At 32.5% G+C, this 27229-nt stretch overlaps 1 protein-coding gene and 2 long non-coding RNA genes across 6 annotated transcripts; all 3 read right to left on the bottom strand.

Moving 5' to 3' along the window:
* Positions 1-2126: 2126 nt before the first annotated feature.
* Positions 2127-6078, bottom strand: LOC140867178 (uncharacterized). 3 transcript variants are annotated; one of them, XR_012145068.1, is made up of 5 exons: positions 5870-6078; positions 5519-5700; positions 4522-4652; positions 2677-3304; positions 2127-2483 (listed from the first exon to the last, which is right to left on the bottom strand). It is a non-coding gene; the product is annotated as an uncharacterized lncRNA (long non-coding RNA). The 3 variants fall into 3 exon arrangements; XR_012145069.1 differs by having other exon boundaries at positions 2127-2829; positions 3144-3304; XR_012145067.1 differs by having other exon boundaries at positions 2127-3304.
* A 2641-nt stretch (positions 6079-8719) lies between these two features.
* Positions 8720-11959, bottom strand: LOC140867736 (uncharacterized). Of its 2 annotated transcripts, XR_012145251.1 has the most exons (4): positions 11825-11959; positions 11033-11186; positions 9591-9848; positions 8720-8845 (listed from the first exon to the last, which is right to left on the bottom strand). It is a non-coding gene; the product is annotated as an uncharacterized lncRNA (long non-coding RNA). The 2 variants fall into 2 exon arrangements; XR_012145250.1 differs by having other exon boundaries at positions 11033-11896.
* A 10589-nt stretch (positions 11960-22548) lies between these two features.
* Positions 22549-26650, bottom strand: LOC140866130 (chaperone protein dnaJ 10-like). Its single transcript, XM_073271031.1, has 10 exons — positions 26493-26650; positions 25874-25974; positions 25743-25802; positions 25083-25165; positions 24790-24952; positions 24572-24701; positions 24191-24349; positions 23900-24072; positions 23644-23724; positions 22549-22750 (listed from the first exon to the last, which is right to left on the bottom strand). Exons 2-10 carry the CDS (start codon positions 25958-25960, stop codon positions 22661-22663), a joined length of 1026 nt encoding a protein of 341 aa, XP_073127132.1. The 5' UTR covers positions 25961-25974; positions 26493-26650; the 3' UTR covers positions 22549-22660.
* Positions 26651-27229: the final 579 nt, after the last annotated feature.

Genomic DNA, 27229 nt, shown 5'->3' with positions numbered 1-27229 from the left:
TAAAAAAAAAATTTTCTTAAAAATTGCTACGTATGGTTACAAAAGCAATTTTAAAAAGCACTTTAAAAAATATTTTTTAAAAGCTAGAATTTTTAGTTTTTTGGGCTTTTTTTTATTATATTTAAAATTTTAAATAAAAATATTTTAAAACATTTATCTTAAACATCAAAATCGCTTTTGTTTTTTTAAAAAAATAAAAAATAAAATAAAAGAACTTATGGTTAAAAAAGCTGAACTTATTTAAACGTTTTATAAACTACGTACAAAAGTCATTGGCCTAAAAAAGTACTTAAATAAGTCCAGCTTTTTAAAGAGCTTTTTTTAATTAAAAAGAGCAGAAGCTGTTTTATTAAGCGAGAGGATGAATCGTTTCTCGCTCGGAGTTCGATTTCGTGCCGGAGGATCATGAACTCATTCATTATTTGAGAACAAAGATTATTTGAAAAAATACTAACGTGACACTACAGACGTCAGCTCCACACGTCAGAAAAAAAACTAAAATTGTCAAAAAAACAAAGATAACAGACTAAAATTGAAATTGGACAATATAGAAGATCAAAATCGCAAAGAAACAAACATATCGGATCAAAAAACAAATTTTCCGACAACAATATAGAATATCAAAATATCAAAGAGACAAACATATCGGATCAAAAAACAAATTTCCCGACAAGAGAAATGAAGACGGGTTTGAAGATCAGAAAATGTGGTGTTACTATAATTTGGGAAATTTGAGTGGTGTTACAAATGAAGAATTTTAGCCTCCTATTTATACCACACTTACATACCATTAAAAGATTCTAGAGTGCTCTACTATGTTGTCTTTTCATATAAAATTACATTTATTATGATTCTAGACTATACCACACTCTAGATTAATCTAAACACTACTAATCATATAGAATATCCTAGAATTGCTTACACTTATTCAAGGATTTTCAAGACCCTTCATGATCAATCTAAAAGAAACAAGCAAAAATAGAAAATTAAAGAAGGCAAAAGAATAGGATATTGGAGAGCTAGTGTGGCTAACAAGGCTACGAGCTACCATGGCAGAATTATTGGATATAGGAAGGGACTGGTGTACATCAGAGGAAATCCTCCAAGGGGGAGAAGACCGCGTGGCGTATACAAGATAGATGTTTACGCGGCCTCCATCGGAAATTATGATGCCATGCATGTTATATACGTTCTCACCATTACTTTGTTTCATCAAATACTTCAGCTTTGAATTGGTAATTTTGCGGCTTGAGTACAATTTGGTTCGTACATGGTTGGTTTGTAGAATGCACAAATCTAGTTGGAAATTATCAAACAACAAAGGAAAATTAGATGTCTGGTTATACATGCATGGGAGAGCAGGCAATGGATTAATTCGACCTCGGCCGGTCAAACAATAAGCTAGCTAGGATTGGATTGATATGCTGCAACTGATCAAGTCATGTTAATTGATCATCATCCTATGAAGTCTCCAACCAGGTTTGCTATCGACCGCATCTGCTCAGAGTCTACTGGTACCAATTATGATTCAATCCCAACAAATTAGTTAGGTTGGAAAAATTGTTGAATGTGATTTAGGTTTTTTGGTGAAAGGTGAAATGTACAATTACTACGTTCTTTAGGTCATCTTTTTCTAGACCATATTAATACTGTTGTTACTTTTATCCATTAATAATAATAATGGTAAATTAACTTTCAAAAAATACTAAGCTAATTAGAAAGAGAGCTATAGGTGATTGAAAAAAAAAAAGTAAGGAATTAACACGGTATAACATTTTAAATTTATTTTTAAATATAAATTATAAATAAAATCTATAGCCATGGAAGCAATTTCTTTCGATAACCACTGGAAGAAAAAAGTTCAACGACAACGCTTTTTTCGCGTTGTTTATGTGGCTAAAAAGCGTAGTTAAAACCAGTGCTGTAAAAAAGCCTGCTCAACGACAACGCTTTTTTCGCGTTGTCTTTTTAAGAAACGACAACGCTTTTTCTCAACGACAACGCGTTTTCCGCATTGTCTTTTCTAAAAAAGCAATGCGAAAAAAACATTGTCGTTGAGCGGGTTTTTTTACAACACTGAATTTAACATCGTTTTTTCAGCCACATAGACAACGCGGAAAAAGCGTTGTCATTTTTTGAATAAAAAACAAAAAAAATAAAATTTAATTCACAAATTTTTAATATTATAAATCACTCAAAATTCAAAAATTTGTAAAATAAAATTTAATATACAATCATCCAATATTATAAATCATTCAAATATAAAAAATAATCGAATTCTATGTCAATGAACACTAGGAAAAAACCATGCATTAATCTCGAAAAACTTTGATTTTTCCCTTCAGCACATGTTAGCGTCTCGAGCTTTCAAAGAAGAGAGAATGAGACCTGGCGAGATTTACCCCAGGCTGACCATAAGCACGCCTATATATATCAACTTCTGAGTACTCCACTCCATATCTTTCTCAAATCTACTTATAAATCTTGATCGCAAGAATAGATTTCAGTAAAATATGGAACTTAAATACAGTAGAGAGCAAGGAGGCACAAAGTCCACTCAAATACATAAATATAAATTTGTACACAGTGCTAAAAGGAATTAAGGAAAACAGATTGAGTATGAAAAATTTATTCATACAACGCAAGCAGTGAAGTCCTGGATTATTTATATATTACCTTGATAAGCTGTCCTTTGATAGGGTCGGGTCCAGTCCCGATCACTTTGTCGCAATACTAGTATTTTTGAATCTGCGGCTACATGAATCGAGTTTGTCCTCCACCAACTCTTAAAAAAATCAACAAGTGGCCAACTTTTGAAAATCAATCAACCTACTAATCAAAGAGACATTAAGAGCAAGGAAGGATCGCACACTTGCGCAAACCTCTTTATCAAAATTTCTAGCGGATTTACTTGTTAGAAAAGATGACCTTGAACCAAATATTCGTTTACATGAATTCAAAAAGCATTAATCAAATTCTTCGCAAGTACCAAATAAGTATAACGCTCGTAGCACCAAGTATGACATAAAGCATTCCATAAAGCCACCAAAAAGGATAACAGAAAAATGTCAAGAAGCTTTCTAACATAAAAGAAAATAAATATTGTTTTGTATTGCCTTTTAGAAGTAGTAAAAATTTAAAACCTGATTTTGTCCCAACCAACTAGCATAATCGAGATCAATCTTTTTTGCGGGAATGCTGGCATCGATCAGGAGGAAAACGGAGACAAGTGTAGGCCGATTGAGGAAGTACCTTGGTGAATTTGTCCCAGTCTGTTCAAATCTCAGGTGGAGCAGCTGCGTACCTATTCAACAACAGTAGTTAGTCACCGCCACAAGAACCAGCAAATTGTTAAATTTAGTTTGCGGCTAACCGGAACAGAATGGCTAAAATTTCACAGTATCACTAAACATATCGGTTTTACTTTTATGTACAATAACATCAAATAACTTTGTTGTTGGATATTTTTAGTTTGTTGTAGTGTGGACATGCAGGGGGGCCTTACAGAGTTGGATGTGGGGGATGAATTTTTAGGAGTCATGTTAAATATATGGAGATTTAGTTCATTTTATAAATCCAAACAAAATCTAAATGTTATCATATATATAGCTAGACCTACCTAGGATATATTATTTATTAATGGTGCCATGAAAGGAACATTCACAAATAATTTTTTAGAAAATTTGTGTCATGTAGAAAATTTTAGAGACCCCTCCACTTCCCATTCCCAATACCAACTTGATCATTATTCATGATAGGCGTTAATTTAATATATTATATTATATAGTTGTGGTTTCATATATGGTATAGTTATTAAGTACTAGTACTGATCAAAACTTGTATTTCCATGTTCAAATATATCAATTTCTTGACTTATTAAATCAACTACCTTTTAATTAAGTCTAAAGGTGGGAGTATTCCCTTTATTCTGCCAAAGAACATTGGCTTTCCCCTTTTTTCACATAGAACATTTAAAGATTACTTTGTTCTTCTTTCTGAGCAGGATGCAACGGTATCATTGAGAAGAAAATTTTTACGCAAACGGTGTTATCAGAAAGAAAGATTTGTACGACTTTAAACGGATTTAGAGTAATCTGCTAAAATTTTCATAAACATGGATACATAAATATGTATGCAATCGTAGAATATGATAGCAAATTACTCAAAAGACAAAAAATAAAAAGAAAGAATGTGATAATAAAAGGAGCCAATTTCTTCACGGAAAATTCACATTCACCTAGTATTACACTACACCCACTTAAATCAATACTCGAGATGCAAAAACACTAAAAAGAAATATCAAATAATCAAACCTAAACAGCACGAAACAGACACAACCATAAATTCATCATCTCATCGATGATTCCAAAGAAAATACACAGGCAATTATGAAAGCCAAAATCAGCACCAATCTACTCCCTACCATCACGAGCGATTGCAAGAGATTTAAAACAAGCATCCGCAAACAGATGCAAATTAATCCACCAAAAGATTAAAAAAAATGGAATCAAAGAAACGTACGACGAAAGAGGAGAGATGAACTATTGTCCATGCCATGCCCGGAGAACACCCATAGACCGAGAGCACGACCAGCCATCAGAAGAATAATATGAGGATGTAGATGGTCCATACACCAGGATACATGAACCACTCTGTATTCCGATTCAAATCCATAAGTACAAGTTTTAATTTCCATTAGTACACAAATTTTTAGTATATAATATATATATCTCCAAGTTGAAATAGGAATTTTATCTTGTCCCATGTTTCACATGTCGATGTTCTGTAATTGCAATATTTAAACATCATAGCTTGCACAGTGAAGGATAAAAGGGATCTATAAACTTTTCTAATTTTTCCACTGTTATTTTCAAGAGTGATGCACAACCTAATATCGATTTCAGTCTCTCGCTATCGAACCAGCAAAGGGAATAGCAGAATTGTCGAGAAGAGCATTGAATTAAAATTTAGTAATCAAGAATCAAACTGGGCCACTGAGAATAATAAAAAAAGAGTAACACTCCTGTGCAACGGTCTCATTCGTGAGACGGGTCAACCCTATCCATATTTATAATAATAAGTAATACTTTTGACATAAAATGTAATACTTTTTAATGGATAACCCATATAAGAGACCCGTCACACGAATATGACCCGTGCAACGATTGCATACAAGTGTTTGCCATAAAAAAAACATGCATTGCAACGGAAATCAATAGATCAAAGTGGTGATTTGCAAGAATACAAGCAAAGCATTATTACGAACTCAAGTACAAATCTTATATTATTGAAATTTATTTTTAGCCCAAGTAATTACTGTAAATATTTTAGGCTTCTAAGCGGGTTTACACCTGGTCCTTTACCCTCCAAACTTGACTAAGAGATTTTACTCTTCCATTACCGATACAAACATCTCAAAACCTCACAAATTTGAACATATAAATAAAGATTTTTAATTTCTCCGAAAAGAACACAAAAGAGGAGAAAAATAAAATAACCCTGAAATTTAGAAATTAACCTCTAACAATAGAATGGAGGAGCTATGGCAAACAGTCCTGGGATTGCAGGGATCGACGACAACCGACTGCGGCCGACGAACGAGAGCGGCGTTGGAAGAGTTGAAACCGCGGCGTTCTAAAATTTCTGGAGAGAAAATAAAGACTCAGTTTCCCATTGGAGACCCAAAATGAGAAATTGGTCCTTAACAAAACAAGGTAACACAATTAGGTTCCCACACAAGAAGCAGAGCAAATCACGCCAACAAACAGTGGAATAGAAACCGAGAGATCTACAACTCCATTATTGGCGAGATATAATTAATTTCGTCTTTATTAAAAAAAAAAGAAGAAAAGCAGAAAACTTAAAATACCTGAAAGAAAGCAATGCAAAAAAAAAAAAAAACTGGAAAATTTGAAGGGCAGAGGCTGAGATCCACACGACATAAACCCTAGCGAGCAGTAGCAAATAGAGTGTGGAGTAGATGCAAAATCCGTGAATTAAGTAACAAAAATCCGTGAAGAGCAGCAAGAATCGAAAGAGGGCAAATGGAGAGGAAGAAAGCGGCGAAGCTAGGGTTGGGGATTCTGGTTTATTTGTTTAACGTTATTGAATACGCAGGTTTCTTCAGTTTTATTTTAAAAAAAAATTATCTGCAACACTTTTAAAAAAGCGTTGTTATATATTGTAAAAATAAATGCTCATACACAACATTTTTTTAAAAACATTGTTGTAGATAGTAAAAAATCCGCTCATACACAATGTTTTTTTAAAAGTGTTGTCTTTGACAAAAAAAAAACACTCAAAGACAATGCTTTTTACAAAAAAACGTTGTCTTTAATAGAGCAAAAAGAATATATTGAATGATTTTCACTAAAAGCGTTGTGTTAAAAAAACAACAGCGCTTTTACGAAAAGTGTTGTTTTTTAAGTGTTGTAGATGACTATTTTTCTTTTAGAACGTTTATCCATTTATTAAATTAAATTAAATATATTTAATATTAGTTAAAAAGAAAAAAAAAACTATATTAATTTCGAATATGTGTAAAGTTGAATTTATATTTCAAAAAGAAAATTACAAATAAGATTTTGAATATTTTAAAATCTAATTTCAAACCATGTACGGATATATGTAGATTTAGCAATAATTTATATATCTGCAAGTGATTTATCTATATATATATATATATATTAGCAGATAGCCCACAAGGGCATAGGCGAGTTGGTAAGGTTTGAGGTGACGTGGGAAAAAATTCTCCAGCGTTGCGGGTTCAATCCTCGTGTGGAGCATATTCCCTGCTGAAATATTGTGGGGGTATGCTCTGGGGATTGGGCCATGTGCTCCCTCCTTCAAGTCCCTGCCGCTCGTGCACATCCCTCGATTTACCCTCCGCATGAGCCAATGAGCCTCTGACTCATGTGGAATGGGGTCCCTTCGGGGTCAACCTATATATATTATCATGATAATTAGTTTAAATTATATATATTAGCAGATAATTAGTTTAAATTTGGTTTCTTGCTTTTAAATTTGGTTTCTTGCTTTATTAATTAAAATTAAAATATGACAATATCCATAGATTCCAGTTATCCTTGATTTTATCAAGCTTTTAAAAACAAGACTAATCGTAAAAAGATACTAACTAATTATCCAAAAAAATTTAACAACAAAGATATTTTCTACAGGTTTCAATCCTAACAGGTTTCAATCCTATTGAACTCTTTAAATCGAGTTCAAGTAGAAGTACTCCTATGATATATATTCTCTTTTCCCTATAAAAGGGACATAATGACTCTCAAAAAAAGTCTCATTAAATTAAAAAGAAATTCAAGATGTGTCGCAAAAACAACAAAAGAGATTCGACGTCAAATTATGTATCTTTACGGAATGTGATGGATACATCGACAATGCCGTTTTTCGATTTCGACAAGTCGTGCGAGGATCGGATAGTGAGCCGTGCGGCTCTTTTATACTTGCGACCCATGAGGCCGACTGGATTGCGACGTCCGCCGCCGCGCCGGAAGTGTCTTCTGTGTGGGATTTGGGAGTTGATATGGGATTCGTTGACGGGGAACTTGTGAATATGCATGTAAGCATGTACATACAATATTGGGTGGTACAGGGAAAGTTTTTGTTTGTTTGTTTTTCTTTAACGAAATTATTATTATTTTTTTGTAAGGAATTATTATTTAACGAAAACCTCCAAAGTTTTATAAATATCTATTTTAAAGTTTAGAACCTGAAATATATATTGAATATTATATTTATGGTTAATGTTTCATTTTATCTAATTTCTGTCATTATTTCTTCTTTTATTTTATTTTATTTTTTTTTAAAGAAAAATTGAACTTATTTAAGCACTTTTTAAGTCATTGCTTCTACATCTAAACCTTATTTTTTCAATTAATTTCAGCATTTATCACACGCATGAATTTCAAACTATTTATATATTTTTTCACATGCATGTATGGATATGTCTAATGACTCTAATCGTTCGTTCGAATTATAATATATAAATACATCCTAGAAGAATTTGGATATTAATTAATTAACGTACTCTCTACGTTCAATGCAGTAGTGTTCAACGACTACCTCCGCTATGTTAATATATATATTTTTACGCATATGCACCCTGAGGAGTTTCTCATGGGACACCAATCCCAAAATTACGGTCTTTTAAAAATTAAAAATATATTCGGATTAAAATTTTAAATTCTAATTTTTTTTTAATTTTTTGAATCTAGTCACTCAAATTAATATATCAAATTAATCCAAAATTTTACAAAATTAACATGTAAAAAATTTGGCGAGCACATGCACCCGAGGAACTTTTCGACCTAACTACAAGAAAAAAGGTTAAAGACAACGGTGAAAAATCGTTGTCGTAGGCCTTTTAAAACTGTTGTTAAAGACTGTGTTGTTAAATGTATAAATATTTGTCTTTGAAGGAAAAGACAACGGTTTTTCAATGTTGTAAAACTGTTGTTTTTTTCTTACCGTTGTCTTTGAGCGTTACATTTAAAAAGACAACCTTCAACAACAGTTTTAAAAGCCTACGACAACGGTGAAAAATCGTTGTCTTTTTTAAAATAAAAAACAAAAAAAAATAAATTTTAATATACAATTTTTTGATATTATAAATCATTCAAATACAAGATTTCCCACCATTCGAAAATAATATCTATAACATTCTAAATAAATTTAATAAGAAATAGACAAAATAGCAACACTAATAAAATAAAAGTAGAGCAACACAACATATGATTTTTTTTCAGATGTCGACGAAGAGGCGTCGCTACAAATCATAAACTTGGTGTCTTTTTCAACCTTCCCAAATGGCGTATTTTTAAACCTGCAAATCATAAACAAACTCATAAGTAGATTGTTCCTGAACTGAGCTACATATATACTTGATAATTCAACTGCCTCGATCATAAACTTCAATATTTTCATTAAACTCTAGAATTAAATAACATAAAGCTGAAAACAAAAATTCATCGAAGCATGATCACGCAATAAAAACAATCTTTTAAAGCATTATAATTTGCGATGCACGTCATTTCCTCTGTATCATAAAACAATTAGGGTGAATTTTGCGAGTTATCGGAAACAACATGTCTTTTTTAAGGAAAGGCAAATTTATGAGCAAACCAAACACTAAATAAGAAATAAATATTCTCCTAGATATCCACGAGAGAAGCAAAAGTTTAATAAGGATCCACATGTACAACAAGAAATTTGATATCCTACTAATGCTGAAGATAAGGCATTCAATTGAGCATTAAGCCAAATCTCACAAGTTAATTGATGAAGGATGATTTTTCATTACAAGACATGAGCAACTAAAACAAGCCTTTTAAGCCAAATAACAGTCTATATGTCAATAAGTGTACCTTCAAAAACATATTGTAAATTACTATCACAATATTCATGAAAATTAATACGTACTGAAATTATGTTATATAAATACAAGTCAATTAGATAGGAGGAATTTTCGACCGAGAGAAGAAATCAGTGGAGACAATCCCATTTTGGATCAGTCAAGATACGTTCAACATTTAGTTCCAGATTTCAAAAGAATCATGCCAAAAAAATACCTTAGAGGGTTTCAAGGGCTTCACGGATTTGGGGATGACAAACAACGGAGCCGAGAAGATAAAAGTAGTCCATAAATCCTTCTCCGACTGAAAGTACATCAACAGCGTCGCAAGCTCCAGCTAAAAATATTTGGCAGCTCCACTTAAATCGCATTTCTAGTAGTGTCCAATGCCCCAAACTCGAATAACACCATATGTGTTACCACTAAAAAGTGTGCTTCCATCAGCACTCCAGCTAAGAAAAGTGCAGTAATTGATCTACATCAAGCAATTCAGAGAGTCAGCTATGATTCGACAAATGCAAACCTGAATATATTCCAAAGTAAATCGTACACAAGTTTCTCAAATTATTTCTTTGTTGTTACACATGTACATTAGTATGGCATTTTTAAATTATTTCTAGTTCCGGTTAATATCAGTATCTACAAGTTTGAATCAATGAAGCACAAAAAAGAATGACACTAATGAAGTTAAAAGAGCTGAATCATTAGTAAGCACAGCAGTATCAAAGATGGGACTAATGTTGAAGGGGTAAAACTAATATAAAAATTTAGGGGTGCAAAGCATCCTTAGCATATTTTAATATAAAAATTTGGGGCATACAAAAAACCTTAAGATCTACCACGACACTCTTGCTTTCCAAATCAACCTTAAGATCTACCACGACACTCTTGCTTTCCAAGTCCCAAATCTTGATACTAGACTCTGTGGCAGTACACAACCAATACCTATTTGGGCTGAAGCAGAGAGCATGAATCACAGATTGTGTATACTCTTATTCAATCATATAGTTTCTATTAAGAGGAAAAAATAGTTGGTTTACACAAAATTTATTGGCTTAAGGTATCTGATGAGAATAAATTATCAGAAAATTGAAAATACATAAAAAAAAAAGGCAAAGAAGAAGACTTAAGTAGTATTAACTGCACAGCAACCTATCTAGTATTCGGTCCAGATTTTCCAGAAAAAGAAGTAACACTTGAGAGGACTCTAAGGTTACATATATGAAACAATTAAACATTAGATATATTAACGGGCTGCAACCGTAAAACTCACTGTCTTTCGTGATTTCTCGTTAAATTGTATCATCTGGTTGAGCCAACCTATTAGGGTTGTAGAACTCAATAACCACATCAGCTCTATATGAGCACGAACATGATACTGAAAAAAGATTAAACCCTATAATTGGAACTTAGGCACAACATATAAATCATAATGCAACAGATCCACCAAAAAATTGATCTTAAAGCAGCGCAAGAGAAGGGCAGACCCTGGTTAATGTGAAGAAATTGAGCAATTATTGTACACAATTGGGTAAATGGTCCCTTCCAAGTTCAGCAAGCAGTAACAAAAAGTTACTCAAAACATTTAATTAGCAGAGAATTCACATAGGAAAAAAAAAAAGAATGTAAAATATCTAAAATCAAGTTTAATGCCTGCACCTGCATCCATTGTCTCGGTTATTTTCTCCACATATTTCTCCAAGTACAAAATTACATGCTCCATCTTCCCATGAATCGTGTCAGCAAAATCAAGAAAAAGAAGCATCAAAAAGATATTCCTACCGGAGTCGTCGTCATCGTCTCCTATGCATCTCTGTCTCCCAAAACATATTTATAGGCATTAAACTTGATTTTAGCTGATAAGTAGAACCACACATACCGCCAATAAATTTCTGTACAACAATTCAACAGATACTAGATGTGTTCGAACTAGAAGATAAAAAGCAGATTTTAAGCATTCAAAAAAATATATATGTGTGCATGTGTGTATACATTACTAGATAAAATGAATAACTCCTTTAAGTCCCCTCGATGTTTCATGATCCAGAATCCAAAGCCACACATGGTTGAGACCCTTTCCACTTTATCAACCAATCATGATTTAAGCACACCAAAGATCGCAATTGATTGTTTTAGATTATTAAACCATAGTCAAGTAAACAAAACCAACAAATCAGACGAAAATATATCCAAAAAAAATTGATTCATAAAAAAAATCGACAACAATGCCATAAATTCATTTCAGAAGACCATTTCATAGCCACACCGACGAATTTAAAAATTTGATGAGAACTAGAATTCAGATATTATAATTGGATACCAAAGTGAGGCAGAAACAGGAAAACTAGATGATTACTTCCATCACCAAATTCATAAAGCAAACAAGTCTAGTAATTTACACAAGCATAACAAAACGGAAACTATTAACAAAAGCCAGAGAAAACAGGAAACCTAATTCATGATCATAGTTTCAAGAGCTGGTGAATTTCTTAATAGCCTTCGTCCCCTCAGAAACAACGTGCTTTGCCAACTCCCCGGGAAGCACCAATCCAACGGCAGTCTGAATCTCCCGTGAGGTAATCGTCGGCTTCTTGTGGTAAATAAATATATATATATATATATATATATATAATTAGAAACTAACCAAGATTCGAGTGGAAATTTGAAGAGGATCGTGACTGGGAAAATCGAGAATCTTGGTCGTGCAAGTACCGAGATGAAGCCTTGCGATTCCAACACTTCAAGGTTATTAACCGCCCTCCAGAAACTTACCTACACGGAGTTGACATGTCTTTGGCAGCTTTTGACTCCATCGAGCTCTCTTCCTCACCCGCGCATTCTGACAAATGCATTGCGTACCTCTCTGCTTCGCTCGCATTCAACCCTTTTACCATAGATTATTCTCCTTCTCGCCCATCAACTGAAAGTGGAAAGCTGTTACGGAGCGAAGAGGGATGGGCAGCCACAATTTCTTTCACGAGAGGCGATGAATCGGAAACCCTTGTAGGACCATGAAACGGAACTTGAGAATTAGAGTGGGTGGGGATTTCAGATACTGTGCAAGTATATGGGCACAACTCCACAAGCCATCAATATATTTTAAAAAAATAATTTTTTTTTAAAAATAAAATAAAATAAAATCAAAGACAACAATTTTATATAAAACTGTTGTTGTATATTCTTGTAACCAAGTTAAAAGACAACGGTTCAGTAAAACTGTTGTCTTTTACTAAAAAAATCGCTCATAGACAATGGTTTTAACAAATCGTTGTCTTATACTTATAAAAGACAACGGTTTTTTAAAAACTGTTGTCTATGAGCGGGTTTTTTAACCAATGACAACGATTTTGAATAAAACCGCTGTTAAAGGAAAAAAACAACGGTTTTTTGAAAAACCGTTGTTATTAAGTGTGGTTGAATGCAAATATTCTTGTAGTGTATAAGTCAAACTTATGTCAAAGTTGCATGGCCTAACTAGATCGGACGCTCCATTTAGTCCATCGGACGCTCCGTTCTCAGATCGGATGCTCTGTTTTTGTTCGAGTTAAATTTGAAATTTAGTCCTTTAATTAATTTATTAATTATTTTTAAATCCCTTAATCTTGTAAAAATGGAACCGGGCTACTACATTCTCCCCCTACTTAAGATATTTCATCTTTGAACAATCTTAAGTATTGAATGCAGTTATCATTGAATAAGAATTTTTTTATTCAGACTTAACATTTTTCAAGATACAACTCTGGATAATCTGTACACATACAACTCTCAAGTTTCCAAGTGGCTTTTTCAGGGCCTTGATGCTGCCACTGAATTAGAACAAGGGAAATAATATTGTTGCGTACTACCTTATCCCAAAAACCTGCGATACTTGCTTGAACTATATCTCATGTTATTGTCTAATAATCCAATTAGATCGATAAACCCCATAGATATCTTTCCTGGTAAATCAACTGTATCAATCCTTGGTTGAATTAATTCTGATCCTTTAACCTGTCGTTTTCCCACCACCTCTTCCCAAAACAGTGAAGTAACGACATCATTGTCCGTACAACGTCTCAAATGATGTCACATCATTATTGTTATTATAATTGTTGTTGTACACGAAATCAATTAGTGGCAATTGATCTTGTTAAGCTGGACCAAAGTTCACACTTGCAACATATCTCCTAGAGTACTAATCGTGCATTCCGTTTAATCATCAGTCTTCGGATGGTAAGCAGCACTCGAGCCATAAATAGTACCCTTATCACATTACAAACTCCCCTAGAATTTGGAAATACACCTGGAGTCCCATTCCCTGACAATGTCTACTGGTATGCTATGGAAACTCGCAATTTCCCGAATGTGTAACCTATCACTACTGTCAAAAGTGAAGTCTTGATTACACAAAACGAAACGTGTTGTCTCGGTGAGTTGATACATCACAACCCTGATAGTATCATAATTCATTGAGAATACTAGCAAATGAGTCACAAAGTCCATCGTGATAACTCTCATTTCTACTCCGGAATCTGTAATTTATGATACAAACTTCCAGGTTGTCAATTTTCGATCTAGATCTATTGATTACACTCGATACTTAGGAAACATACTGATAAACGCAACACTTTATACCTTTCCACCTGAACTGAGTACACAAGTCCTTGTATACCGAAAGGATTATCATACTAATGACTAACACTTGTCATAACACATGTGACAACGTCGTTGTCTACAATATTCTGATTTTGTGAACTCTTCAGGTTCTTTTTCTTGGAAATATCAATTTATATTTTTTTGACTCACAAGTCGATTAATACAATCCCTAGTACTAATATAATGACATCTATATCATAACTTGAGATAACACTTGAAGATAAGAATATTGATTATCCTGCCATGGATAATAATAATTCCTTTCTGAATTTTGAATTGTGCTACTAGATTAACAAAACTGTTTCATCCCTCTTTGGAAAAGTCCTTAAATCAAAAAACTCTAGCTAACCCCTGACTCGATCCCATCGAATCAGACATAATAATGGACTAACGCATCCAATAGACATCCCGAAAAATCAGTGACAACAATCCCTCTAGACCTGATAAATTTAGATATCAGCTGCTATCCTTTTTCCATGTATAAACACTTTATGCTATCCTATTAGTATCCACTGAAATTCAAACACTTGCTAGATCAATTTGTGACACTGAAATCTCAGAAGTACTAGAGAAACATTTATAAGAACTGAATATCTGAGTACAGTACTCATCATATCAGTTTCTTTCGATGATTAGAAATCTTACAGTTCAGTTCCAAATCACCAAGTAATGAACAATTTCAAATCGTTCTTTCTATACAAGAACATTTACCTCCCCCTTCACGGGGTTACAACATCTATATCTACCACAGATAAATTAAAAGTAAAACTTCTTATTAACTTTTCTTAAGCAGAAGGAAACCCAAAAGCTGAACCAGCATACTACGTCTATCTCTGACTGCTTTAGACGATAGTCACAATTAGTCACTGGGTAATCTTGCACCAGTCTAACTAACTATTTCAAAACAAACATGAACAACTAAGTGCTCAACTTTCACTATCCAAATGTATTCTCACACTGCCGAATCCATGTTGTAACTTAGCAGGCTCATCACATCCGTCAAACACTAACTAGATCAATAATCTGATAGATCTCAAACTCTTCTAATGCAAAATGTTCCTAGTCAGGAAATACTTATCCCATCACAGTTCTTATCCACCAATAAGATCAAATATCTTGTCAAGGTTATCAAACTTACACTAATTTATATTTTAACGTAACTGTTGCAATGATATCTAGACTGAGTAAATTTCCATAACCTTCTGAAGTACAAAAGACTTCCAGAATAACATTAAAAATATACTCCACCATGTCTAGTCTTAATCACAGTTCACGTCTCTCACTATAAGTCATCTCAGTGTCCTGATGAAAATTGTCATTACTTAACAATCCAATAATCATATTTCAATTCTTACAGGAAAACTTACTTAAGTAAATCCATCGCTTAGAATCCCAATTGATCATGATGGTCATAGTCCTGATCATTAATTGAACTCTTGTGAAATGTCCTTCTTATCACACAAAAAAGAAAAAAATGAGTTCTCAAATTCCTTTCCATGATCAGTTCTGATCCTTGCAACTGTCAAGACATGCAAGTTAGTAATCTTGTTGAACAGTTTCTTAAAAACATCAAAAGTTTCTGACTTTTCTCTAAGAAATCTCACCTATGTAAAACGAAAAAAATCATCTACACATACCAAAGAATATTTCTTACCTCCATAACTCTCAACATCCATTGGACCCATTAAGTCCATATGCAAAAGTTCAAGACACCGTGTTGTCTCACAGTGTTGTAACATGGGGTGCGACACACGGGTTTGCTTACCTTTTTGGCATGCACCACAGATGTATGGAACACCAGACTTTAGATTTGGCAGTCCTTTGACAGCCTCAAGCTTACTCAAATTCTTTAAAGTCTTGAAATTCACATTCCCAAGCTTTTGGTACCATATATCAAAAGCATCAACTTTTGAGTGTCTACAAGCCAATTCCTCACCGAGTTGGTAGCAATTATCTGCTGATCTTGTGCCTGTCATAACACATCGATTAGCATTATCAAAAACTTCACAAGTATTCTTATCAAACTTCACATGCAATTCATCATCACACAGTTGACTTATAGAGATTAAATTCGCATTAAGTCCTTCAACGTGTAACACATTATGAAGCTTTGGAAACCCTTCCACATTGAGTGTTCCCTTGCCAACAATTCTATTTTTTTTGCACCACCTCCATAGGTCACTCTACCACCTATTTGTTCGATGTAGTCCGTGATATGATCTTTCAAACCTGTCATGTGACGGGAGCTTCCACTATCAAAATGCCAGTTTCCTGTAGTGTTAGCTTTCAAGGAAGTATAAATAACAAAACACTTAACATCAAACTTTGGTACCCAAATTTTCTTTACTGTGGGTCCTTTTTTTGTCAGTGTTGCGCTTGGTGTTGTGCAACACGGAAGGCAACATCTGCTTAGACTCCCACAAAAGATAATCATTTTTGAGCTTACGACAAAATGGCCTGATATGAAAAGGTTTGAGACAGTAATGACAAACAAAAGGACGCTTCCATTGTTTTGGCTTTGGGACAGGAACAGTTTTCTCAGAAATAGGTTTCTTACCTTGGAAAGCGACTGAAGGATGGTTCAAAGGGTTGCTACCTTCCTTCACAAACACTGGTGATTTAGAAGATTCACCAATTTTAAAAACACTGTTTTTAAACCAAGTTCAAACTTATCATCTTTGTCCATAGTTAAAAGAGAATTAAGTTTGTTCGAACTTGAATTAAATCTGGCAAGAGTTGTTTTTGCTTTTTCAAGTTCAGTATTTAACAGCCCAAATTCCAGGTCTTTTTTTGCTTATGATAACTTACAGCCTAGCCACAACAACTTTCAATTCAGCATTCTCTCTAGAGAGAGTTGTGTTTAACTTGTTCCTCTTGATCCAGTCATTGTACAACTCCTCATAGAGTTTCTGGATACCTTTCACAGTTTATACTTCAACTACCTGTTCTTCATGATCACTGGAATTATCAAAGTTTGAAGCCACAAAACAAACAGATTTTTGAACTGTGTTGCGCCCAGGTGTTGCAACACCGGAAACCAAAACCGAGTGGATTTATCTGAAAATTTTTATTACTTTCCAGCAAAGCAGTAAAAGATATAAGATCTACCTATTCAGTTTTTTCCCGTTCTTCCTCAGAATCCTCATCACTCAGGGAGGTGTTCATACCTTTTTAAAGACGATTGGCACATTCATTCACATAATGCCCATATCCCTTACATTCGCTACATTGAACATTATCAAAACTCTTACTGGAGGGCTGATTCTTACTCTCATACTTCGGTCGTGGTTCTCAAGTAGTAGCTGGTTTTTTAGGCTTCTCAGATGTAGGTAGACTAAGAAATTTTGAAAGTTGTGCATTTTTTTCACTTTTCTTTTTTTCTCTCATCACCTTAAGGTAATCACCAAATTTCTTTGTGATTAAGGCGATTGAATCATCTCCCAAATCAGATTTCTTCACTTCCTGCTTCACCTCATAAAAATTATTGTAAGTATCATTAGACACTTGAAAAGAAACAGACTTACCTTTATATTCATCTTCTACTTCCATCTCCATCTCATATTTGCGAAAAGAACTTATTAATTCATCCAAACCCATTATAGATGTATCCTTCGATTCATCACAAAATTTAGTGTGAAACCTTTTTGGGATAGAACGAAGTACTTTGCACACAAGTTGTTCGTTGGAGATAGGATCACCGAGAACAGATGCTTCATTAGCAAGGCTCTTCAATCTAGTATTGTATTGCATGATGGTCTCACTTTTCTCCATTCTCAATTTCTCAAACTTTGAAGTTAGGAGACGCATCCTTGTCTTCTTAACATTTGTCAAGCCTTCATAGTGAGTTTGAAGTTTGTCCCAAGCATCCCTTGCACAAACACAAGTACAAATAAGATTAAACATATTCATGTCAACAGAAGTAAAAATAACATTAATGGCTTTTGCATTATAATTTGCTGAAGAGATTTCATTAGCTGTCCATTGTGCTCTTGGTTTGTATCCGGGTATCTCATCGTCCCTCATTGGCGGTGACCAACCATCAAGAACACATTGCCAAGCCCTTGAATTAATGGATTGAATGTATATGCTCATCTTCAATTTCTATGGGCCGTAATTTGTTCCATCCAAAATTGGTGGACGAATTGCAACATTGGGGTACGGAGTATCCATAACAAACCTGTAACAATAACCAGGAAATCACTTAGTAAAGTCAAGTGGTGGCTCTGATGCCACGTGAAAAATGATGTGTACGCAGTTTGTTGTGTAAAACAGACAGTGTTGTACTTGGTGTTGTAACACCAGAGACAACACAGTGCAGCGAAAATTAAAGCGTAAATAAAACACAAGTAAATAATTTTGCACGAGTATAAAAACTCGTGCGGGTGTCTTAGGGCTAAATATCACTAAAAAAAAGTAAGAACAGTCTTACAAAGCAATACTAGTGATTTTACGAAAAATCAATAAATCCTAAATTTCTCAACAGATTGAGAAATCAAACTTTGCATCCTAAATAAATCAGAGTAAAACAAATAGATGCAACTCCCGTAGCCTAAATTTGAAGAGACAGTAAAGATCTTCAAACGACATTATTCCCACAGAGTTGTCTTTCGATGTCTTCAACACCAACGGCAACACGGGAACAAGTAATAACGATGATTGCAAAATATCTTCAGAAACCTTCAACTTTTCAATCGGATTTCTTCAATGAATGCTCTGTGAATTGTCGTCTGAAGCTCTATTAACTTGTGCGTGGAAATCCCCTTTAAATAGACAAGAGTACAAGAAAAGTTGATTTTCATAAATAGAGTTCTACAAGAATAAGAAAACAATTATAAGTAGGAATAAAACTCTATTTAATCATATAAATTATATCATGATAATATCATATAAGAATATTTCAAAGACTTTCCTTATCAAGATATAAATGATCATGATAAATATATTCCACATAGATTTTGAATTAATCATAGAATATTTACCAAATCTAATTAATTGTCTAGAATGCAAAATTAAATAAATAATATGCAATATTCACAGGGCCGAGAATATCAAGGAATAAAAATTCCTTTCACGAGGCAACGGTCTTTTTATTGAAAAAATAAAAATTATCCGAAGAGGGATTAGGCCTGAACCTCCTGAGACGACCGGTGTACTAGTTGAATCTTAATAAACATCAATCTTCCGCCGACAATGACTCGGGTCATCTCTTGTTGGAAGCAGCATCAGAAACACGTTCTGTTCTCTATTATAAATTAATCAATAATTCTTTATTTTATATATTTTTAATTATAATTTAATTAGTTTAATTATTGCTCATTATTGTTATCATTATTAATCATCAATCAGTTATTATTGTTATTAAATTAAATTTGATATGTGAATATCGAAAACACAAAAACGAAACATAATGAATATTTATTGGAATAAGTCAATGGGAATTAACTGTAATAGTAAGTTAACAAATAAAATTACGTGAACATACAAAAAAAAATGGTGGAAAAAGCTATCGAAGCTTTCATTTAGGTGGAAAGCTTAAAGAAACACGAGGATATAAATGTAAAATTCATAAATCAAAGTATCGTTTTTAGGTTGAAAAACAATTGATGGATAGAAATGGATTATTGGCATGCAGATAAATATATATGGTTCAACTACAAAAGTTTTAATAACAATTAAATTAATTATTTATCACTTAAAAATTATTGCGCATTTTATTTTTATTATTTTCCACTATTTAATTAGAAATTATTAAAAATATGTTTTATTTTTTTTGAAAGGATTAAAATATGTTTTATAACTTTGTAGTAGTAGGCATATTTGATTGCCGGAATTGATGAGATTGGTCGAGATATAAGATTGTGAAGGTGAACAATGTATTTGAATATATCTCTCTCCATATATAAAAAATCTTTTTCTTAGACACCATCTTTTCATTTGCCAAAATTACCCTTATGTAATATAAATATTACACTTTTATTTTTATTTGTTTTTTTTTTGAAATTTTTATATTTCAAATTTTCATATTTTTCTCAACTAAACATTATAGATAAGATAAATTGATAAATAAATTTTAAATATATTTTTATATTATTTTATAAATGAAAAATAAATAAATTTAAATATTATCAAAAAAATAATATTTATACATAACATACAATATTAAATATATTATATGATTTTATACACGCGACGCTTGTGTGCGATTATTCTAGTTAGAATAGTATTAACAATTTAAAATGATGTTAGGAACGCCTCATATGACATTATTTACCATAATTTAAATTTTATAGAGTTTTGTTATGCTGCTCACTTATCATGCCCACTTAATGTGCCCAACATGAGATGTCCATCAATCATTGGATGTGATGAATTGTGCATCCAATGTAATGAATTATGCATCCAATAGTTGAGACTTGAGTGTTACCTCATGGTAGGCACATTATGGTGGGCATGATAGGTGAGCGACATAGCAAAACTCTATATATATATATATATATTATATATATATATATTTCAGGGATAATTCCCAATTCGTTCCCCTCATTTTAGACCTCGTTCCTGATTTGGTCCTCCGTTCTTACATCGACTCAATTTAGTCCCTCGATTTTCGTCGTTTTTCCGCAATTGGTCCATCCGTTTAATTAAACGTCAAAACGAACAGAATGACCTGCTAAGCCGAGGGACTAAATTGGGTCGATGTAAAAACGGAAGACCAAATCAGAAATGATGTCTAAAATGAGGGACCAAATTGGGAATTATCCCCCCATTCTAGCATTACTTTTGACTAAATGATTTTTTTTATCAGTTATATTTATAAAAATATTGTTTACCTAAATAAAAATATTTTATAAAAATTCAACACATACAATATTAATATTATTTTTTAAAATTTAAACACATAATAAAAAGTCTCGTTTATATATAATTAAAATGTGAAAGTTTAATTTTAAAATTTAAAGTATACTTAGCAAAAATAAATAAATATTTGTTAACAAAAATCAAAATTTTACAAAATAAATATTAATGATGACAATATGTTTTAAATATACATTTTTTTCAAACATAAAATATTTTTCGAATGAACTCATCTAGGTTTGTTAATATAATTGAAAAATCTTCATAAATCCAAACAAATTAAAATAAGTCAACAACTGATATAACAACTTTGTAATTAAAAAATAAAATTTATAATAAATAAAATAAAAAATAATAAAAATATATTTTTATTTATGTTAAGAAATATTTTTATACATATTTATATAACTGATCAAAAAAATTTCATTTAATGACTCTACTTTTCTTATTTTTGTCTCCTTAATAATTTTTAAAATGAATATCAAAATCGAAATTTAAAATTAAAATTTATCAATTTTGAGATAAAAAAATCCACAAAAATAGTTTTATAAACTTATAATTTATTTATTATAAATGTGGAATTTTGTTTCTCAAAATTAATAAATTTTAATTTTAAATTTCGTTTTTGATGTCCATCAAAAAAATTATTAAGGAGACGAAAATAAAAAATTAAAATCATTAAATGAAATTTTTTTGATCGGTTATATTTATAAAAATATTGGTTAACATAAATAAAAATATCTTTTTATTATTTTTTATGAAGGTTTTTCAATTATATTAACAAACCTAGATGAGTTCATTCTGAAAATATTTTATGTTTGAAAAAAATGTATATTTAAAACATATTGTCATCATTAATATTTATTTTGTAAAATTTTGATTTTTGTTAACAAATATTTATTTATTTTTACTAAGTATACTTTAAAATTTTAAAATTAAACTTTCACATTTTAATTATATATAAACGAGAATTTTTATTATGTGTTTAAATTTTAAAAAAATAATATTAATATGACATGTGTTGAATTCTTATAAAATATTTTTATTTAGGTAAACAATATTTTTATAAATATAACTGATAAAAAAAATCATTTAGTCAAAAGTAATGCTAAAATGGGGGGATAATTCCCAACTTGGTCCCTCATTTTAGACCTCATCCTAATTTGGTCATCTGTTCTTATATCGACTCAATTTAGTCCCTCGATTTAAATTTTGTGAAACAAATATTACATTACCAGATAGATTAATCTAGATGTGCACAACTCAAGAAACTTTATTTGTGTATTTTAATTATAAATTTTATTTTATTTTATTTTATTTTTATGAAAGATGATATCAGATGGTGTTTCAAAATGGAAGGAATTGTAAATCATCCATGTAAAATGTTGCATTGGAAAAAATATAATCACTTGGACGACACATATTTCACACGGTTTATATTCAAAACTTTTGAATCGTATAGTAATATGTGTTACTTTTCAAGCACTCTACTGACTGTAACAACTAACAAGTGATGCTTTCGACATTTAATTTAATCTCCTAATAATGCAACTTGCAGTTAGTATGAATCAAACTCCATTTTTTAAAACTATTCAGAATAATGCAACTTGCAGTTAACATGAATCAAACGAATCTCGACCTTTTTAAACTATACTCCAATAAAGGATATATAATATCATCTAGTCAATAGGATTGGAAATGGTGTAATTGGGAAAAACCAAAACCAAAATTTAAAAATAAAAAAAAAATGCAAAATGCAAAATTTGAATACTTACATCATCCAAAAATAACCTCAACTTAGGATTGCTTAAATAGAGTAACCCCACTTGTGCAGTTGGTGCTTTCAAGTCGTAGGCTGTTTTCTCTACTGTACCTTGCTTTAGCACCCTAAAGAACCGAGGAAAATATGTAAAAGGCAATTCTTTAATAGAAAGAGAATAAATATTAACAAAGCAACATTAACATAACACATGAAGGAAAACGTAACGTGTATTTTAAAGGTGTTTATAAAGCGAAAGACGGTAAACGAGTGACCATTCCCGTCTAGGGCCGCTTAGGCGGTTTTTTTTTAAAGATTAAATATCTAATTTTTTTTGTTCATCTTTATATATTTCTAATACTTTCTCTGTATCGAATTCAAACTCAAAATTCATGACATTTATATAGTTTTGGTGCAAGATTTTCGTGAGCGAACACTAAAACTCGCCAGTAGATTTTAGTGGCTTTTGTTTTTGTTTTTTTGCGATCATCCTGCACCCGGGTCAAAATTATATATATATATATAGTGAATTTCAAATAACCTAGGCGGTCTAGTAATATGGAAACACCTAGAGAAGTCACCTTTGCAAAAATGGAGGTGGTAGGTGACTGTCCAACGCCTAGACGGCGCGATTTAGAACACTGAGTTTCAACGCTTCCGGATGACATCAAATATTGCGGACATAACTAAATGTACAGACATGTAGCCGATGACGTCGGATATTGTTAACATGACTTGACATGCAGTTAAATGATGTCTGATAGCATGACACATATATTGTTGATATGTCCAGCCTCATGTCAACACTTAAAAACAAAAAACTACTAGTGCGAAAAAAGAAAAAAAAAATGTGTAGGAATAAGACCACATTGAGACTAATTAGGAGAAGAAAACTCAAAAACATGCCAACTTAAGTGACAATTTTTGTGATTTTATTTTAACAATGACATAATTTGAAGGTAATTGTAATAATACAGATTATACAATGAGATATGTGCTAGACTCACTGGAAATAACTTACTTGAAAAATCGTCCCAAGTTTTTTCAACCCTTTCGCCCTTAACCTGAGAATATCCTTGGAACCACTAGGATCTTTGAGAACCTGGTGCAATATTTCAAGATCTTGTCAAGAATTTGCACCCCAAATGTGCTCAACTCGGCTGTTACTTCCGAAATGAAACCGCTAAATAAATATCAAGACTTGCATGAAATGCATTAACACTTCCTCAACCACATTGCAATGTCTTGAAAGTTGCAAAAGACTGAACAAAACTTACCATTTGACAGATATGAGATAAGGTAAACTCTATGTCTGCCACATTCATCTGCCAGAAAGAACCAAACATGGCATCTTTTATTTCCTCAGCGGTTTTCGTAATCCCTTCATCTTTATTCTCTTCGTCCTTACACCTCTTCCATTCCTCCCGGAGTTGAATATATGAAACAGCAGCTGAAATGTCAACATGTACCAGCTTCAAATTAAAATTCTTCCAAAAGAGAGGGCTAAAGAGATTAAGATTTTAGAAAGATGATAGATAAAATTTGATTTTTTGGGAGGGCATTGTCACCTTGAGCTGCTGCAGCCTGGGTATTTCTGGAATGCCTTCTGTCCCGAACCCATTCGGCTAGAAACGGTACCTTCATGTAACGCTTACCCTTTCCGAGCTCTCTCGCAGCTTGCCTTGTGTAGATGTAACCAACAGTATGTAACATGGCTTCGCCAAAAGCTGGAGATTAAAAAATGTGTCTGCTCTTTCAGAACTAGAAAATTTTCACTCAGAGACTCACTCAAAATTTGTTTCAAAATTCTTCCACCACACTAACTGAATGTCCCCCAATTAATTCGGTTTTCAGTTGCAATGTCAGCCAACTTTCGGTGCTACTCTGTCCTATGACTAATAAACTCATCCAAACACATTATGGGACAGGACGGCAGCAAAATGGCTTACCAGCATGAGAGAGACGCTGAGCTTCTAATTTAGCCCACTCAACAAAGTCGTCCTTTTCACCTTTAACATATAATTCAAGACGATCTTTCAGAATTTTTGCGAGTTTCTCTTCCCTCTCATCTTGCATTGCCTTCGTGTAGATCAAAAGTAGCGAGTAACCACTTAAGCATCACACACCAAAATATTTCCTAAAAATCAAGAACAAGCTTGTTGCAAACCTTCATTATCTTCTCAAGTTTGGGTTGCAGAACCTCAGGGGGTAATCCTGGATCAAATTCAGGGGGTGGCGAAGAAAGCAATGAAAGCACCCCGACATAATCCTCGAAATATTCACTTCCAAACATCATACCAAATAGAACTGTCGGATCAACCATAGAGTCGCTGGATAAAAAGAAAAAAAAACACAAAAAAATAAATAAATTCTTCATGTTTATAACTTATTACTTTTTTTTTAATCAAAGTAGCACTCCCATATGTCAAATGAATTCTAAAACTTTCATGTCTTATATACTTGGGTACTCCTTGTTTCCCATATTTATCATATGCTTCACGCCTTCCAGGATCACTAAGTACCTGATAAGCCTCTCCAAGTACCTGCACACAAATAGAAGCCGATGAAAGCATATAATTGCCATAATATAACATGAATAATCAACTTAAAAAACTAGCCTAATATATGAAAAAGTATCTCACAAGAAGGAGATTCTTAGAGAAATCAGTATCTAAGCAAACTCGCAATAAACAGTTTCACTTACCTCGGGGGCAAAGCTAGGACTCGGGACCCTCCGTCTATGACTATTAATGCTCGCTGCACGTATCCTTATGTCGTTTTTAGTCATCTAATTAATGTTATTTTTCATATTGTATACATTGCTACTTAACATCAACTTGAGAAGTTTCAAGATAAGATGAATAACTATTGTGTAGTATCCATTTCTCTCTAGAATTACAAGTTAATGCTCACAATTTTATTAATCTTTCCACCATCTCATGGACACACCACATTAAGCCAGAAAACTATAAAGAAGAGTTGGTCATCTCTCCCAACAATAACTTATGACCGAGTTAAATTCTTGGGATTAAGGGAGCATACAAAATAATTTTTCAGAGGTAAGCGAACCGGAATCAGATTATAACTTAGCTGCATGTTAGTGTACTTAATTCATTTTACCTGGAAATTATTAGCAGCTTCGGGATCTCCAGGATTTTTATCCGGATGCACAACCCTTGCCTGAAACTCAAAAGTACAAAACAATCAAAAAAATGTTTAAAAATGGAAGCCCATTCAACCCAAAAGATCACCTTCAGGTAGTAGGCCTTCTTAATCTGGGAATGTGCGGCATCCACTCCAACACCCAAGATATCATAATACTCTTTATCCAAAACCATGTTTTATCTCTCACCTAGGGGAAAAAAGTATAACCAAATCGAAAATTAAATCACAAAACTATTCAAGTATGTGAACCGATATTCTAAAAGATCGAAACTTGGCGAAACATTAAGGTCTAACATTAAGTATTACAAGCTTAAGCATAGTGGATACTAAATCATTATCATATTAATATTGAAACTTGGCTTGAGCTTTTTGGCTCATCAAGCACACTTGATACTGCCAATCTTGGTTTTTTTTGGTTTTGGACCGGATAGTTGCATTCTAATGGCGCTTTATGCGTAATAACCCTTTAATCTTACTCTTTGGAAACTCATATAAACAAATGCGCGAGGGAAGGCAAAAAAATTTCTAACTGCGTGTAATTTTTCACCCAAAATAAAAACCATCTTGCCAGAATTCTTGATCCCTTATTGCATTGAAGAACGTACATTTATTCAAGAGTATGGACAACCAAAAATGATTACGAATTGAGAAGAAAAAAAAAACGAAACCGCGAAAAGAAAAATTTATAATTTTGATGAATCTCACATTAATTTCGTCGCGGGTTCAGATTTCATGGTGAGGCAATAAGAAATCACTAACAAGATTGAATTTCGATCCGTGGAAATTCGAAATAATTCATTGTAAGAAGCTGGATTCTTGAATGTTGGATTGCCATCTTCTTCAAGGAAAAATTTGCCCGGCCTTAGGGTAGACCGTTGATTTTGGCGTCAGCTGTATATATATATATATATATATATAAAACAACAAATCAAGTACAAATTTACTCATTGGTTGTTTGTTTTATTTATATCTTGCCGTTAAATATCGAAAAATTATCAATAAATTCCCAACAAGAACATAACTTGTAACACCCAAAAATTTTAATACGTAAATTCGCATGCATAATTAGGGAAAATAATTATTTAAAAATTTATATTTGGGTTAAATGACATTTATGTGTTATTATGTGAATTATATGCATGATTTAAATTTATTTTATCATTTAACCCGCAGTTATGGTATTTTTGGATTTTTGATAATATTTATTATTTTGATCGCGTAGACGGGACCATGGACGGACGAGATACCAAAATTCTTACCCAAAAATATTTTATGAGTTTATGAGCCTTAAAATCTTATTTTAAGGTATTTTGTCAAGAAAATTTTAGTATTTAGTTATATATTTATTTAATAATTAATTTTTGGCCAAAATAAGTCATTTTATTGACTTTTATTAATATTTAAAAATCCCTCAAGTCTTAATTTCGGAATAATGGTTTTTA

This window comes from Henckelia pumila, chromosome 4 (assembly GCF_033568475.1).
Source record: "Henckelia pumila isolate YLH828 chromosome 4, ASM3356847v2, whole genome shotgun sequence".
Lineage (NCBI taxonomy): Eukaryota > Viridiplantae > Streptophyta > Magnoliopsida > Lamiales > Gesneriaceae > Henckelia > Henckelia pumila.
This window is presented reverse-complemented; position numbering and strand designations above follow the sequence as displayed.

Excerpts from the sequence above, each read along its gene's own strand:
- LOC140866130 (XM_073271031.1), bottom strand. The coding sequence starts at position 25,960 with ATGGTTTTGGATAAAGAGTATTATGATATCTTGGGTGTTGGAGTGGAT. Across the intron at positions 25,803-25,873 it reads AGAAGGCCTACTACCTGAAG|GCAAGGGTTGTGCATCCGGA; the intron begins GTGATCTTTTGG and ends TTTGAGTTTCAG. Across the intron at positions 22,751-23,643 it reads AACTTGGGACGATTTTTCAA|GGTGCTAAAGCAAGGTACAG; the intron begins GTAAGTTATTTC and ends TCGGTTCTTTAG.